Below are 18352 nucleotides of genomic sequence, written 5' to 3' on the forward strand. Positions count from 1 at the left end.
TCCATTTCCCGCAAATTAGGATTTATAAAGGAAAGGTGAGCGGCCACCTGCGTGCGCACGGCTTTATGCGTCCGATATTTTTGTGCGCCGCACTTTTCTAAATTTTTCCGTACTCCAAGTTTTAGTGTCAAAACTGCGCAGTCTTTTATGCATGAGGCCCTAGAACTTTACTTTCATTTTTATCTGAATGTGTTCCAGTATCAAATCCTGCTCATACTGCCCAACTCTCAAATCTGCTTAGAAGAACTTTGACCTTGTGGTCATTTTTGCGATCTGCATTATTCCGTGTCTGTATGAAAGCACCGAGCAGCTGCACATGGTTTCATTAGTTTATTAAGTTGTAGAAAACAGGAGGAGCGCTGCAACACGGAGTGGAAGGCGATGAAGTGAATTCATGATGCTGCTGCTATGGTGACGGCCTCAGATCTCCCACTGCTCTGCGCTGCACATGACACATGAACAGAACCGTCCCTGGAACACACAGACAAGAATTCTCCACAACTGTGAACTGAACTGAGCACACTGAAGCTTCAGAGGACACACACCTTTTCATGGTGACCACAGCATCAATGCTGTGGTTCTCTTCACTGGGCTGCAGGTCTCTTAAAATAATCTGGATATTAAACACAAACATGTGCAAGTACTTAGATGGTGCATAATATTTTCGTGAATTTGCACAATTTTTCTTTACCTTCAGTGAAAATGTGCAGTTGCGTGGCAAACTTTTTCAGTCAGCAATATCAAACTACAAAGTACTAAAACTCACCTGAATACAAAACTATAACTCTGATTACCTTGGATAGTTTTTGGGGCTGCTGCGTGGTGACCCTCTGATAAACCTCCAGGCAGAGGGAGGACAGTCTGCCCTCGGCGGAGAAGGTGTGGTGTCTGCGAGCAGGAAGGGGAGTTCCCACAGGAAGTAGAACGCTAAACGTCTCAGCTCCTGAATCATCCACTTCCTGCAGCACAAAGCAGAACATTTTCATCCTAATCCTCATTTTATAGAACTGAATGAAAGAGGATGTCTTTTGTTTTATATCTTTATTTTACATCTCAAACGATAAAAAAGCTAATTCCATAGATTCCACTATTTTAAGAGGGAAAATGAGTAACTACTTAACTTGCTATTTCTGTTTTGGAATGTTGTCACAATATGACAAAATTTTATCCACTTTATATATACATAGTAATATATATAAAGGTCATATTCCAGAGGGAAAGCCATCCATGCTGTGCAGATGGCTCAGTGCAGACGACTCAAACAGATGAGGATACCTTCAGGAGGATGTCAGCAGCAGAAACATCCACAGCAACAGACTCCTCCTCCAGGGCAAGGCTGTCCCGGCCAACCAGAAGCCCCGCCTCCATGGCCGCTCCCACGGCGATCACCTCATCCGGAGGGGCTGAGTTCAGCAGCTCTATGTCTGGGAACATCTCACGGATCATTTGTTGGAGGCGAGGGATCCTGGACGATCCGCCACAGAGAACCACCTAAAACAAAAATGGCCGCCCAACTGCTGGGTTATGTTCATATCCATGATTTATGTTTCTCAGCTAATAAAAATGCCAGAATTCAGATTTGCAGATGCTCAGCAGGCAGTCGCTGGTAAACAAGCTGGTTTTTCAGAGTGGAAAGTTTAGTGGAAGGAGAAGTGGTGGTAGAAGCACTTATTAGGATCCAACCATGCAAACAATCAAAGAACTGTGTGCAACTTTGAATGCCTCGCAGCATGAACAGCCCAAACACCTAGCTAAATACTAGTCAGGTTTAGCAGTAAATGTCTTAAGCGCAACTGATAGCCATACAAGATCATTTTTCCATAATTGGGTTTTTAATTAAATGGGTCAAAATTAATATAATATTTGAAGTACATCAGAACATTTTATTTTTCCTCTCAACATGAACCTGTTATTTTTTGATGTGCTTTGCATGAAGCTGTGCCTGGGTCAACCTGTCTTACCTTGTTGATGTCTCCAGCAGAGAGTCCCGCCTCGTCCAGCAGCGACCTGATTGGCTGGATGCTTTTGTTGAACAGTGTGGAGCAGAGCAACTCAAATCGAGCTCTGTGGGAAACGAACCAAAAGGTCAAAGCGTAACGAAATGAAACAAATAACGAGATGAAACACCCTCGCTGGCACCTCACCTAGAAACAGCGCACTCAAAGTCTACGCCGTCATGCAGGGAATCAACGAAGCAGTTGGCTGACCCCAGGGAGGACAGAGAGTGCTTGGCCATGTCTGCACTGTTCATGAGCTTCAGCAGGGCCCGCGGGTTACAGCTCACATCGTGTTTAAAGGTTCTGCACAACAACACAGACATCTTAGCCCAGTGAAAACCAGCTTGGTTCAACGCTTTGCTACTGGACTTACTAAAAAAACCATTCCATTCTGGAGGCCTGGACTCTGTTAAAGTTTTACATTTTACCTAGTCGCTAATGTCTGCCTGTGATGCATGTAGTGCACCAGTTTACCAGAAATTTTTTGCACTGTCAGAGAAGGGTCAATCCAAATGAGGTGGCTGTTGATATTAATTTAATATTTGGAAGTGTAACCAGCACGGACTGAACAGTTTCCTTCACTGTCATCACTAAAACTACAGGCAGACTACGATTCTAAAATAGAGCAGAAAATCAACATCATCATTCAGTCCTTCTGTTTGCTAATTAGAAATTCAAGTGAATGGGAGAAAGCCCAAACTGGTCTGTAAACCAGAATATTTTTATGGAATTGCACAGGAAGGCAACAGCCCGGCTAGAGACATCTGGCTGCCATGACGGCTGAGAAAAACAGTCCAGAGAAAAGAGGTTCCCAGTTTATACGGCAACTCTCAATATTTTCTACATTATGCAAATGCCCTCTGGAATTATGGGAACATTTGGACTCTCCAGTCCAGATGAACTGGTGATGAAGTTGAGATGCACATGTTCTTATTGATTTGAAATATTTCTATTATTAGCTCAATAACCCATCAAGATTTAACCTTCAACCCTAGCATAACACAAAGATACAAACCCATAATTTACAAATTATCAAGAAGATAATTATTTTGGTCATAAGAATCTAAAAGTGAAACTCACACTATGAAGATTCAATATCCTGCATCGCTGGTCTGATATAACATTTTGAGTTTTTATTTCAGTAAATGTTAATTTCAACATGAGCAGAAATAAATACTTGATATGCATTATTCTGATAAAAAGAACTTTAAAAAAAAGCCATTAACTGAATGTTCTTCTCTGTGTTTAATGGACCTGACTTGTGTTGTTCTTTGTGACGGTAGCTACCGTTTGAACTCGGAGGCCAGGTGCTGAGCCAGGGCCTGGGTGAAGCTCTCCCCCCCGATGCTGTGGTCCGTCCGGGTGCTGACCACCCGCAGCATACCCCCGTTCACCTGCAGCACCGTCACACTCAAGGACGTCCCCCCAAGCTTATACACCAGGACGTGACTGGGACAAAACCACAAGGTCAAACATCAACACACACTCTACACAGGAGGAAGACGATCCATTTAGAATTCAGATCAGACTCAGTAAGCTGAACCTCTTCAGCACAGCTCAGACAAATGAAAAGGCTGAGCAGCAGCCAGTGACGCCTAAAGCAATTTAGCTTTTAAGAACGACTGTGGAGGCACACTAATTGACCACTTTATTAGGTACCCCTGCTTAATTGCATGTTAAAATAAATGTCTAATCAGCCTTTGACATTTCCTCTGTTGTTTTCCAGGCGTTCTGCAGACGTTTCCACCCTGTACCTGTTCCCAGAGGAGTAGTCCTGTCCCACGTTGTAGGCCAGCAGAGCAGCAGCAGGTTCATGGATCATCCTCAAAACATGGAAGCCTGCAGCTTCAGCTGCCTCTCTGCAAAACAACGTTTTGAAGCATATTTCAAAAAACTTCCAGATTGTTTTGCCTACCAAACTGCAGCAGTTAAATGTACTACTGTCAATTAAAGAAACATGGACACCATACATTTGTCCCCCAAAGCCATAAAGCTTGGTGAAATATAGTAATAAAACAGAAATGAATGAAAATAAAATATTCTTACCTCAAACTACGCTTCTGAGCATGTGCAAACTCAAAGGGAACAGTAATAACGGTGTCAGTCACATCAGAGCCCAGAGCTGACTGAGCCGTTTCTGGGGAAAAGTAAAGAAGTCATCTGATTGTCCTTTTCTACGGACAGGGTGCATTTAATTCACACTACCTTTCATCTTCTTGAAGATGAGCTTTGCAACATCCTCTGGTGCCACAAGCTTTGTATGCTCTCCACAGGTGATCTCATAATATGGCATCTGCTCTCTGTTGATAACCTGCACACAAACCACAAGTCAGATGGAGCCACAGCTTTGTCTCTGTTGGCAAAGCGCATTTCCGGAAAGAAACCAAAGTCCTATTCCAAGTAGAGAGTGGTAGAAGAAATAAAAATAATGATAATTAAGAAAATGTATCACCAGTCAAAAAAAGAAGGAACCAGGTGAATGTGTGCCTGATGATGGGATGTTTTACATGACAGTAGCATTATTATAGCAAAAGTCAACTGATGATAATTGATGATAAAACTGGCCTGTTTCTTTTTATGTTTTTGTCACTCTAGCTCTTATGTGGGTTGAAGAGTGGCATACGATGGAAACATTTAAATAATGGACATAACCAAAAAATAAATACATAATTAGACTTCTTTCTCTTAATGTGACTGCCACAACATACCTGGCATTTGGTCTCTGCTTTGTGTGTTTGTGTCACAGGATCATCGAATCTAAATCAAGACAGAGAAAAGAACTCTATTATTGTCCAGAGCTGTTGTCAAGGAGCCGTTCTTCCCCTCAGTCCAGCTAAATAAAGCCTGTTACATAACCGTCTCTGAAAAGACGACTTCAAAATGTTCAATAAATATCCATAACAGAAAATTTGTAGTAATTTCTAAAGAACTGCAGGTTGTTTTCTGTTTTAGGTTTTTAAATAGACAAAACATAAAACATGTACAAACAGAGGACTGATACATTTTCTTCTATGGCATGTTGATGTTTGTGTTAAATTATGGAAACAAACAATTTCCACAGTAATAATGAGAATCTATATATATATATATATATATATATATATATATATATAAAACTTATAGTTGATATGAGTCTAACAAATCTGCCTTTGTTAGATACATACATTAAAAAAAGGAAGTCTGTGTAAAAAAAAAAATAGAAAATAGACAAAAGTCAAAAAAAGTGATTGCTGTCGCTTTACACATTTAACAATAATTCAGATTTTGGCCTGCAGGTCTGATCAGAGCCATTGTTCTACTGAAGCTACATAAGCTGCAACAAAACATTCCTCTGGTGACCTACCTTCTCCCCAGAACCTGCTTCACCTTAACAACTGTGTTGGCCGCATTTCGGACCTGACCTTGCTTTGCTGCTATTCCCACAATCTGCAAACGAAGAAACAGTCCACATGGAATTAACAAGAATGACACAGCTTCAGAATGCCAGAAAAGACACAAAAATGATTCTGTTGGCAATAATTTTAGGAGAGTAAATAAGATTGGTAAAATGAAAAGCAGAACTAAATGACTCACCTGCTCTGTATCTCTGTAGCCCACCACAGCTGGAGTGACTCTGTCTCCTGCATCGTTAGCCACCACATCAGAACGCCCCTCCTAAGACACACATTTTACTTCATTAAAACAAAAAATAAAAACAGGAAACAAAGAAGACAACTGGCATGACAGCCATCAGGACACTGGCAGCAGTCATGTAGAGGGAGGTCCTTACAGGGTCCGGCAGGCTTATAACACACTGGGGGGACCCTGTCAGAAGTGTAGCTTGAGTACATTTCATGAAATAATCTGATGACAAAAAATACTTTTATACAATGAGGTTTTATGAGCTTAGTAAGCCAAGCTTTTGAAACCAAAGCAAGGGGAACAGGGTAGAGTACACTGACAGGAGGCAGCGACAGTAAAGAGGACGAGGATTTGAAAAGATATGAGAGTTAATCAGCTCTAGGGACTAAGTGGAGCCCTGGCCTGCACACTGCTGGATGATATTCCAGTTGCACATTGAACATGATTATGGACACATTGTACACAATATAGTGGCTGCTGGTCATCTTCTACATAGAGTCTATCCCTTGTTTGTCCAGAACTGTGTGGTTTGGCTCATCCACAAACAGGACAGGTCCAACTGTAGAGAGGGTCAGCAGGAATGACCAGCCCTCCATCCAGGATTGGAACAGGTCAAGGGTCAGGCAAAGGAAATCTTAAATCTCTGCTGACCCCACACATCCCAGACACAAACTTTTCAGCCTTTTATCTTCAGGCCGACGCGACAGAGTATGACTTGTGTGTGTGTGTGTGTGTGTGTGTGTGTATATATGCACACACACGTATACATGTTAAATGCATTCACTGAGAGCAAAGCAGAACTGAAGTCAAATTTATTCTGTGCGCACAAACTTGGCAAATAATGCAGATTCTAATAAATATGTATGTTATTATAGTGTTAAAAGTATAAATATGAATGTGTAGATCATACAACATCATCATATATATTATAGAATAATCATACATATATAAACAGTAAGGATCATTCAGGAAACAGAACTTCCTGAATGATCCTTAACAGCTGGAAGCTGTTAAGGATCACAAATTATAGGTTTGTTATCCAGGTTCAACTTTTAAGAACCTGGGTTTATTTTTTTAAGCACATATGTTGATTCAAAATTAAAAAGTTGTGTCCTAATTTATAACACATTAACACAATAAGTTAAATTCCTTATTAAAAAGTAGAGGTAACAATAACGTTACAGATTCTGGATCAGTGACTGACGGCATTACCCTCCCAACATGGCGACCTCGTCGACGTGTGTAACTGTTAGCGTGTACACATTATATAGCTTCCCTCTGAGCTGAACCTGGCGGGTCTTCCACACACCTGGACCCCCTCACTCCTCTCTGATCTTCTAGCCTCTTGGTTCTCCCAACTTCTTTTCTTCTCTGAACGACCACTATACTGCTGCTGCTGCTAACGCTTACATTTTACCACGACGCCATCCATCATTACCGGAACTGACATCACTGCTCGTCCTCCCCGCGAAAAGCGGCGTGGAACTCAGCTCTGAAAGATTTTAGGTGGTAAAAGACTGCGAGTCGCTCACCTTAAACACGGCCACACAGGCACAAGTATAACCAAAATGAATCCCAATTGCAGACATGCTGGAAAACATGGACTTCCTCTTCTTCTTTAGGAGTTTACCAGCGGTTTAACTTGCACTATTGCCTCCCTGTGGTTTTGTTGTGCATTACTGCCCACGTGCCACTTTTTTCATAATCATTCAGTGATTCTTGAGAATAGGGACAAAATGGATTTTAATTTTTCCAATTTTTTTTTATTATTATTTCTCAATCTGATGTATGCAAATATGTCAAATAATGTTTTGGAAATGTAAAAATGTGCAGCCTCCAAGTTGCAACATTTTTTTTTAAATTACATTTTTAATCAACCTGACCCAGAACTTTGTCATCACCATCTGACAAAAATAAATCTAAAATTATTTTTAAAATACCCTATTAGCGATATTTTTCTAATTTTTACAGACAAATACTTCAAGAAACAAAAAAAAAATATTTAAAACAAAAAACAACAAAAAGTCCATCTGGCAGAGTTGACAGTGCATGACGGAGTTGACATAGAGCTGAAGGTGATGACAAATTAGTGAGAAAAAAATAAATACTTGATAGATGTGAAGTAATGCAATTTATGTAAAATACATTAAAATGAATTAAATGCACATTTAAGTGAGATTTAAAATTGATTTTCTTGAAAATAAAGAGATTGAGGGAGCATTTATAGCAAATGTAAAATCTGATCTATGTTTGGACTTTTCTGATTCAATTGAACTTCCTGAATTATCAAAAATATTTACTTCATCTAAATATAAGTTAGACCCAATCCCTGACTGAATTATTTAAAGAAGTATGCCCTGTAATGGTTCACTAGAGGGACCCAGAAACTCAGCCACGACACAGGAGTGAGCAGAATACTCAATTTATTAAAAAGCAGCTAAAGCCGGACACACAGGATCGTCAGCTGCAGCACTGCGAAGGGGGCGGAGAAGAGAGATCGGTGACTGGAGAGATAGCAATGAAGGGATCTTATTAGTGTGTATGAGGGGAACACTAACCTGGCTTGGCGGTCCGGTACAGCGGTGATCGGCTGAGGGACGAGGAGACAGCAGATGCTGTGCTGACGCAGGGCGCCGGAGGAAGCGCCTGGAGAGGGGAAGCGCTGATACTGGGCAGCGCACTACTGGGTGAAACAGCAGAAGGGCCAAATCCAGATCCGAATACTTAGTCAGACGAGCAGGGGTCATGCACAGTGGGACTGAGAGCAGAATCCGTGGGAGTGGGCGAGAGCAGAGTCAGCGAGACAGGCGTGGGTCGAGATCCGAAGGGCAAATAGCAACAGTCCGACAAGGGCAAGGCAAAAGGGGTAGATCCGTGGAACAAAGCGTGGTAGAAACGATGAGAGCGAGACAGGAGTGCTGGAAAACTACTAGCAGAAAGGGTTCGATAATCTGGCGACTTGGTAGTGACTGAGAAGGGCTTAAGAGGGGAAACAATCAGGGAGCAACACAGGTGTGGGGAATAACGGGAATGAGGGGTGTGGCATGGATAAGTTCAAACAAAAACACAGAACACCATGTAAACATTACATGCCCTTTGATTACTGTCCCCAATTTAGACATGATTACTCACTCCTTATATAACACAGGTTTTTAGGATCGGTGTCATTACATTGTATTTATGAAACAATACAGCTACAAGGTAAGCTAATGGACCTAGACAGTTCATTAGCTTGATTTAAGGCCTTCCACAGGGGCTAAGAGTGAATATATCATGGTGGCTTCATTCATGAAGAGCCTTGTCAGTGACGGACGTTGGCTCATGCAGGTTCTTATCATCCTTCAGTGTTGAGAGCACCATTATAATATATTTTTGTTTATTGGCTTGATTTCTTATTAGGCTAAGAGAAGATTTAAGCTTGTTATGTGTCAAACATATATATGGAATGAGAAACAAGAAAAAAATTCCCTTTAAAGTGACAAAGTTTGGATTTAGCTCGTTGAACCACACTAAACTGATTAAAAATGCTTTTTGTGGTTGTGATAAAAGACACAAAATGAAACGGCTTGTGGGTCCATTTGCTGAAATGTCTCACGGTTCTCATGGCACACAGTTCTGACAATATTCTTGTCTTTTGATATTTTCATGAAGACAAAAAAGTATATAATTTTGACATCTGAAATGAGTAAAATTGAAACTAAAATTCATGTTTTTTTGTGGATTGTTTGACTAAATGCCAAGATCAATGTCAAGTAGACACTTTTCTGTTCTCACTGGCCAACTGAGACATGTGACAGTGAACTTTTACTATGGTCACATGTTACACTTAACACCATTACTTTGTGGTCAGACTAGAACTTGCCATTTAAAGATATGATGATACGTTATCCAAAGACTGTACATAAAGAAAACTGATTATTGTGTTCATATTGGCTCTTTTCTGACCATGTGAACATGAACAGTCTCTGGTGGAATGTGGAAACACTGCACATAATTCTTCTCTGGTGAAATGAGAATAATATATATTTTTCCTAGTAATGTTTTTATATAATACAACCATACTTCAATACATTGTTCATTTTACATGACATTTGTAAACATTTGTGCTGCCACTGCACCCTTACATTATGCCCATCGTTTTTCTGAAGTTTTGAAAGTGAAATCAAGTATGAAGTACACAGTAAGCCGACTACCTGCAGGTCTTCATTCATGACAGAACTGAACAAATTATAAGTGTAGCTACTTCATGCCTGATAGCTGGCAAAAGGAACATACAGTAAGTCAGATTATACATGGTTTCTTTATGGAGTATTTCCATTTCAATGCTGATGTAACAGAGTCCAACACAACCTCTTTGATAGTGTTCCTTTTAGCACCCATGCTCTGGAACAATTCGACACTTCAGGATTTTCAGGTAATTCTGGATCTTGTTTGAATCACGGCGAAAGCAATAGAGGAGATCGTAGTCGTTCATGAGTCGCCATTCAGCCCTGTCAGACGCCAGCAGAGCCTCCGGGGAACCCAGGTTACCAAGAGAACTGTTTATTACTCCCAGCATCTGCATCTGAGGCACAGGAACACACATGATTACTTCAACTTTCAAACCAATACCAAAACGCTCTTATTGATAGTAAACCACATATTTAAAGCTTCTTAATGTCTATTTAGGAGACTGAACAACTTTCTTCAAAAAATATGACATTCAACTCATCTGTCTTCAAAAAACATGGTTTGGGGAAAAAAAAAGCTGGTAAAGTAGTCTACAGCTCTGGTGATCAGGTGGATGAGACGAGTTAACCTCAAGGACTATCAGACAGTAACAGTTTTATGCACTGAGGCATTTTGTTCTAAAATAAATTACTTTAGGAATTAAAAAAACAACAAAAACATAAATCACGCAGTGTCCTCTATGAAAGTTCTCATGAGAAATACAAAGTGTTGTGATCTGTGTTTTCTGTGTATTTCTTTTTAGGTTTAGCCTGTTCCCCTGTGAGTCTCTGTCTTCCCTGTTGATTGATCCCAGCTGTGTCTCGTTTCTTTGATTACCCAGTGTATTTAGTCCCACCTGTTGTCTTTGTCTCTTCTCATTTTCACTGCAACCTCGGTTCAACCTGCGTCTCTCCTCACCACCTCATCCACACATCATGACACAAAGCCTTTTACCCACCAGAACTACTTTCACCAAGTTCCTTTAAAACTATTTATATTCCACACAGATATAATTTCCTTTGTCTTGAATATCAGTGTTTCAGTGATTTAGGTGTGAGGTTTTACTGTGTTGTCTTGTCATGACCATGTGCTAGAGCTTGAAGAAATAATATTGATGGAACATAACTTTAGAAATATATTAAATTATGAAATATAAACCATATATGATGATTAATATGTACAATGATTTCCTGCTGGAAACCTTTCGTATGTAAGCAGCTTAGGATAGTTTGCTTACATTCTTGGTATCTATCGGAATCTAAATAGTGGTTGAAAAAGAATAGAATCAATTTTCTCTTTTTTTGGGTGTTCAGCTAATTTTCTTTTTTTTTCCATTCTACTTTGTTTTATTGTTACTGGGTTCAGTTCAACAAACATAACCAATGACCTTCAAATTTACCAATGACTGCCTGACCGGATCCAGCGCATTGGGAAGAGGTTTACCCGTCAGGTAAACTGAGACTAGACTGTCATCTTCATCAGTGAGCCAACCATTTCATTTCACAAAACATGCACTCACTATTTCTGTGCTGTCTTAGAAGTTGAACTCTGAGAGGTTGGGTTACTCCAAAAATCAACCATTTTCCTTTAATATTTGGTATTGAAACTCATAACTGTACACATAGTCTGAAGAAAGTAGCAAGAGACCTAACTCATTGTAGCTAATATTTCAAATGTTCACTATTTGCTCATAAAACCTTCCCCTCTTTTTCCCCCATCAGTTTGTGTTGAGTATTATTGATGCATTAGTATATATTTTGGTGGTTTCTGTTCTTTGTACTTATTTATTTTATTGGGACAGCAGTATGAATAATGAGAAAATAAAATATCCTGTTAATTAAAAAGGTTCCTGGTCTTTTTTAGTGATAAGTACATTTTAATCTGATAAGTATAAATAATCTCCTTACATCTCTCATAAAGGTGGCTCAGAATCATTCATCTTGGTTTATGATTTAGATTATGCGGACGTGTGTGCAGGCATGTACCTTCTCAACCACTTTCTGCACACCCCTGCGTAGTTCATGCACCATTTCGCTCATTTCCAGGGACTTGTTTGAGCTGAAGTTGTTAAATTCACGGTGCTGAGCCATGTTCTGATGAAAATGCCACAGAGGTTCCCGCCATGCGACCAGGAGCTTCAAAATCACCTCGGTTAGTTCCTCTCTCTGCAGAGCAGCAGGACATATGGAAACATGGTGAGATACAAATGTCAGGAGAGCTTGTTCACCGTCACAGCTGTACCGTTGCATTTTTAATGCAACACACACATGCTTTCTGTGTGTGTGTGTGTGTGTGTGTGCGTGTGCGTGCGTGTGCATGCGTGTGTGCGTGCGTGCGTGTGTGTGTGTGTGTATGTACATGTGCATCACTAAACCGTTAACCGTTTAAGCAGTTGTAAAAGGTAATAACTGAAGGGGAACCCAAAAGGTTACATGACGTTTCACTATGATGTAGACAGCTGATGTCAGGAAGAGGAAATACGTTCCAGAAAGGTTAACTCACCGCTATTCTCTGAGCATTCTCTTTGCCATTTGGAGTTAGGATGGTAGACGTGTGGCAGTTGCGACTGACCCGGCCAATCTGGTTCTTACTGGGAAGGAAGTAGAGTTCCTGATGGAGTAGACATGAATGAGAATGTCAAAGGTCAGGCTTCTTCTAAATGCCATCTGTGGACAGAGTACGCAAGTGATTAATATTAGTGATGCTTTGTGTGTGTGTGTGTGTGTGTGCGCGCGCGTTTGTTTGTAATACCTTGTGGGGACGATTTTCCTGACATATACTACGTTGTGGGGACCAATCGCTCCTCGTGGGGACCGGAGCCTGGTCCCCATGAGGGGAAACCCTGTTTTTGGGTCAGGGATCAGATTTAGGGCTAAGGTATGAATTGAGTTTTGGTTAGGGTTAGGGTTAGGAAAAGGGTAAAGGTAAGGTTTAGGCTGTAGAAATGAATGGAAGTCAATGGAAAGTCCCCACAAAGATAGCAACACAAACATGTGTGTGTGTGTGTGTGTGTGTGTGTGTGTGTGTGTGTGTGTGTGTGTGTGTGTGTGTGCGTGTGTGTGTGTGTGTACATGTGCATCACTAAATAATAGCAAGAAGAGCAATGGAAGATGGGTTACAGAGAGCATTGCTTTTCTAAACCTGTTGAACTGACATCATTAGTGATGTTTGGTGCTAATGGCCCTCACAACTGGAATAAAATAAAAAGGATGGAAGAAAATTGCTGCAGCTAAAATTTAAGTATTGTTTGGTTTTTATTCATACCATTAGCTTTTGGTATCTTTGCCAGTTTTATATTTGTCTTATTATTTTTACTAAACTTAATTTTATTTTCTATTTTGTCATTTATCTACCTGTGATGTTGTGCTTGTTGCAAAGCACTTGGGTCAGCTGAGGCTGCTGTAAATGTGCTATATAAACTTTGACTTGACTAGAATTCAGTCAATATAATAAATTATTACTATCAAAATTCAATGTATGAGTATTGCTAGTTTCACTGCAGTTCAGAAAAGCACTGTGGTATGCTAGTCGTGACAAATACCCATCTGAATACTATTTGATGTATAACCTGATGATGTCATTCTCAAAAATGCAAATATACAAACAGACCCTTGACACTGGATTTAATTCTGAGGTGTGGGTGAATGTCTCTCTCTGTGTTAAAAGGCTTTTTTTATTGAAGCACAAAGTGTGACTTCATTCCATCTATTTAATAGGTGAGATTAGACTTTTTGTTACAGACACCATCCGCTTTGTTGCAGCACCCATAAGAGCATTACAGTTATGAGCCCCATATGGTCAGAACAGACAACAAGGTCTGTATTTAAAAAAAAGAAAAGAAAAGAAAAAATATCTGTGTTCCTAGGAGTTCCTTGGCGATGCCTGTTGCTGTGTCAGTCTACCTTATCAGCAGATTTCTGATATCAGCTGATGATGAGCCCACAGGGACCATTTTAAAACAACTATAAGATCTGGAAAGCATGGCAGCATGGCATCCAGAAGGTTAAAAACTTATATAGGTCATACTGTCATTCACAAATTACCATATATATTAGCATTTGTTGTATTCTTTCTTGTTGCCTTTGGTCACCTAAACTATGTTTTATGTTTAAATGTGCATATAGCTAAAAGAACAGCTGAGATGTTTTTGATTTACTTGCTCAAAGGTTATTTTTCCAGATCTCTTAGAACACTTAATGTTGTCAGACAGGTTATGTTTCAGTCAGTTTTTTGATTTCACAGGTCCAGCTGTAATCAGGTCTGGGTGTGACAAGGAAAACTGAAGTTAGTATCCATTAAATGTAGTTAATAATAATAAATTGAGCAATGAGGTAATTCATTTTTCATGTAGGACAAGGTTGGTTTGGACAGCTAATTTTCTCAACTACGTAAAATCAGAACTTAAAAAAGAGGTTTTGGATTTACTCAGGTTATCTTTCTCAGGTTATTAAAATTAATTTACTTTTAAACTTTTAAACATGACTAAAAAACCAAAAAAAATTATGAAGGTGAAAATACAGTGTATTTATTTGATCCTCCTCTTACAAAACCTTTTTAGGTATGATAACATGTTTAGTTCCCACTTAAAACAGAGTAATGTTCTGTATGTCCTAAGATCACTTCTTAACTTCATTTAATTTTTTTTTTTTTTTTAATTATTGGCAAAGTAAGGTTCACCAGTAGACCAAACTGTATAATCCTAACCAATCACTGGAATAGCTAATAAAACAGAACTGTTACATCTAATAGATAGATCGAGTAGAAATGCACTCTGGACACAACGGATACACTCAGAATGACAGAACACAAGTATATCAAAGAGACTCTGATCCAAATCATTAAAAATCCTCAGGAAATAAGAAAAAGTCTTACAAATTCAGAGTGTAGGTCATTTGAAATGCCATGCATCCTGGCTGAGTGCTGGATGACCCGGTCAAACAGGTTGGCCAGGGAAAGGAAGTGGCATCCAGTCTGGCCGTTGGTGCAGCTGGATGCTGCTCTTATGCTGCTCAGCCTGCTGCAGAGTGCCAGGTAGACTAGCACCACCAACACGGGGGAGACTAAGAAATGCCAAAGAAAGAGAAAAATGAGGAAAAACAACAAAGACCGGAATATTAAGAAAACTCACAGTGACCCTCAAGAATATGGACAGTAAGTAAATGAATGAATTGACATATTTTCTCCATGTTTTCCATATTAAAACCTAAATGTGCCTCCCTTTTTTTTTCAAAATATTAAAATGGATTCTACAAAAAGCAGCAAAAAAGGTCAAAACTTCATGCAGTGACAGACTGAGAAATTAGACGGGATGTGAAGAGACAGAGAGAAGTCCTTTTCATGCATGATACCTGCCTGGTCTGATGTGTGCAGACATCCTGTAGGTGCAGAAGGCTTTCGTCTCTGGTGCAGAAATGAATGCTTCAGTTTCAAGACAGCAAGAGCTTTATATGAATCCTCACTGATAATTTGGCTGGTAAGCAAAAATAAGGAGGGGGATGTTAAGAAAGGATGGGGGGAGAAGGGGAACAGGGGCATGTGAGTGATCAGTCAGATCACTGTAAGCCCAACCCTAAGAACAATGAGTCATTCTAGAACAGTTTATTTTGTGTTGTTATTATTTCCAGGGGTTGAAAGCATTGTAATCATGTTGTCTTTCTTTGTCCTTCATGTCCTTTAATGCCCTTTAATATCTGTCTCTCAAACTCATATACTATGGGAGAGTAGGTATGATGCATACAGGTTAATATCCTATGGCTTATGTTTTATTTTAATGCTTATGAACTTTGACCTAATGACCCTGTCTGAGCCCTGAGGTAGCTATCCTGGGCTTTTTTTCTACAGCTGCAAGAAATCTAGACTGTCTTTATTTCTCTGTCCTTGGTGTAAAAATGATGACAGAACTGTACTCTGACCTATTCATGAATATCTGTACGTAAGTGCTCCTATCATGTACATATTCATAAACCTGGTGGTTATGTATGTATGTGTGTGTGTACCATGTATTTAATACTTTGTGGGGACCATTTTCCTGACACATTACTTTGTGGGGACCGATGCCTGGTCCCCACAAGGAGAAATGCTGATTTTGGGTCAGGATTTAGGTTTAGGACTAAGGTGTGAATTGAGTTCAAATTCAAAGTCAAAAATACTTTATTAATCCCAAAAGGAAATTAAATATTGTAACACAATGATTTAGATTCTTCAAAGAGTTATTGAAGATGGTGATGACTGTTGGTAGGAAAAATCTTCAGCAGTCTGTACTGCACTGAATCTGAAGAAGCCTCTGACTGAAGATGCTCTGCACACAATAAGTACACAATAAGTTTTTTCCTCTGCCTCCACCAACTAAACCACTTCAGTCTCCTTCCAGGTCCCAACAGGCCACTCTTTCAGGTTCTGTGTCTCAGACAGGAACATGTTTTGGAGTGAAATGCTTGCATCTACCCCAGAGCAAAAGCAGGGCAGCCATGTTGGTACATTTGGAGGAAGAAGGGAGGAAGCTTGCAACTCTGAGATGAGTATCCAGGAAACTTGTTTTTGAGATTTTGACTAATCCAAACTACGATAGTGCTTTGTTCACAATTCAAATCAGTAAACCCACCAGCCCAGCAGTTGCCTCATTAAGTTCTTTTTAGAATAATTTTCCTTTCTTTTCAAAATAAAGCTTCACTACATTATTCCATATACTCTTTCTGCATAGCCTACAGACTCAGCATGTTGACTAAGTAAAATTTTGTCCTATCAGTGTGTGCATCATAATGTCTCACTCCTTTTACACCCTGATGCTGAAGGTTTGTTGTACTAAAAGGATGTCATTACTTCATTAGAGACGATTATGTGATTCAGTCTAGAAAGCTTCATCTCATAAAAGCATTGATTTGTTTTGGAGATTGAAAACAGTACATTATCAGAGATGTTTCACTGATAATTGAATGATGATTCCACATGTGACCAAGCTACATGTGCAGACAAGCCACACTTAGGCTTCCATGGGAAGCTGTGTTGTCAGGCAGATCTTCTCATGTTGTCATTTTTAGACTGACCTGTAGAGTTAAGGGGTCAAAGTTTTGTTCACGAATGCCCACAGGACACTACAGTCACTGGATCTGACCTTTCAATCCATAATTACAGAAAGCAAATTTTCCTGGTAGACAAACAAAGAAACCTTATTGATGTGTTGGAACAATGGAGATTTGAAAGTTATCTTCTGGTTAAAATCTTTCCTGAAATAAATGGTGTCTCAAATACTAGACTAAAAGTTTATAAATGTTCAAAAGTTTGGAGTAAAAAAGAGTAAATTATTGGAGATTGCGAAAGTTTTTGCTAAAACCTTTTGAACTTCCGAAGTTGTCTGAAATAAAGATCGTAAGATGTAAAAATGTGAAAAGAAATGTATTTATTTTTTGTTGTTGTGAAGGATTGAATATCTAAATATTTCTCACTGGAACAAACTTCCACAAAACTGCAAAACAGCTGAAACATTGAGTTCCTTGAAATTGATTAACAATAACTGGAACACCGATGAATATATCTGATGTGCATTTGTTTGATGATTATTCTTGATGATTTTGAAGATGGTATTTGACTAAATGTAATGTTTATTGCTTGTTTCGTAATTGGTTACTGTATTATGTTTGTATAATGTAAAGCACTTTGAACTGGGTTGTTGCTGAAATATGCTGCAAATAAATCTGACTTAAATATTGCTGTTAATTTCTGAGAATGTGTTAGTCACAAAGTCAGTGCCATAATGTACAACTTTCCTGGAAGAGCTGCATAGTCTGCCTACTTGACTATTTAGTAAAGTGTTTATGCTGTTATGTTTGCTCTATATTTCTGTATGTCACTGACAGGTGGACAGTGCCTGACAGATAGCCATTATGTAGATAATCATTTGGACTTATCTTTGTTGTTAATTTGTAATAAAAAAATACTCATTTGATTCATCCACAGTGTGTTCTAGAAGCTGAAGGTTGGTATTTTGGGTCATTCAAATCTAAAGGAAACATTTTTCTCCAGCAGATGCAATCTGTGCCAGTAGGTAGATCAACACCTGTTTACTCTAATAAACAGGCTATTTGACATTTTATTGTGTGTTTTGATGATTTTTGATACTTAAAAATTTTGTCTCCAAAGTACCCTGCCTTTAACATCAGTGTATTTCCCTCTCGGTGTATTATGGGGTTTTTCTTCCTTTCTATGGTTGAGTCTGATACCGTTGGCTCTCCATATCATCTCTGCTTATGTTTTATAAACAAGTACTTTTTATTGCTTTTCACGTTGATCTGGAAATTCATCCTAGCCGAACGGATTTGCACATCATCTTTGGATATTATTCAAGTGTGCTTCAATTCCAGTGGTGGGTAGTAATGAAGTACAAGTACTTCGTTACTGTACTTAAATACAATTTTCATGTATCTGTACTTTACTTAAGTAGATTTAATAATGGATACTTTCTACTTTTACTCCACTACAGTAAGTATTTCCAGTATTTTACAGTAAGTATCTGTAATTTCTACTTCACT

General features: G+C 39.2%; 2 protein-coding genes across 2 annotated transcripts; both read right to left on the minus strand.

Annotated features, from left to right (window-relative positions):
* Window positions 1–315: 315 nt before the first annotated feature.
* On the minus strand, window positions 316–7293 carry hspa14 (heat shock protein family A (Hsp70) member 14). Its single transcript, XM_014974940.2, has 14 exons — window positions 7151–7293; window positions 5571–5651; window positions 5341–5423; window positions 4706–4754; window positions 4203–4308; window positions 4044–4134; window positions 3752–3856; window positions 3285–3446; window positions 2145–2300; window positions 1962–2064; window positions 1276–1491; window positions 795–959; window positions 546–613; window positions 316–471 (listed from the first exon to the last, which is right to left on the minus strand). Exons 1-14 carry the CDS (start codon window positions 7217–7219, stop codon window positions 393–395), a joined length of 1533 nt encoding a protein of 510 aa, XP_014830426.2. The 5' UTR covers window positions 7220–7293; the 3' UTR covers window positions 316–392.
* A 2662-nt stretch (window positions 7294–9955) lies between these two features.
* prl2 (prolactin 2) lies at window positions 9956–15201 on the minus strand. Its single transcript, XM_088003193.1, has 5 exons — window positions 15180–15201; window positions 14700–14887; window positions 12330–12437; window positions 11813–11992; window positions 9956–10182 (listed from the first exon to the last, which is right to left on the minus strand). Exons 1-5 carry the CDS (start codon window positions 15199–15201, stop codon window positions 9988–9990), a joined length of 693 nt encoding a protein of 230 aa, XP_087859319.1. The 3' UTR covers window positions 9956–9987.
* Window positions 15202–18352: the final 3151 nt, after the last annotated feature.

This window comes from Poecilia mexicana, unplaced genomic scaffold, assembly GCF_051168715.1.
Source record: "Poecilia mexicana isolate PSO_F unplaced genomic scaffold, ASM5116871v1 scaffold_23, whole genome shotgun sequence".
Lineage (NCBI taxonomy): Eukaryota > Metazoa > Chordata > Actinopteri > Cyprinodontiformes > Poeciliidae > Poecilia > Poecilia mexicana.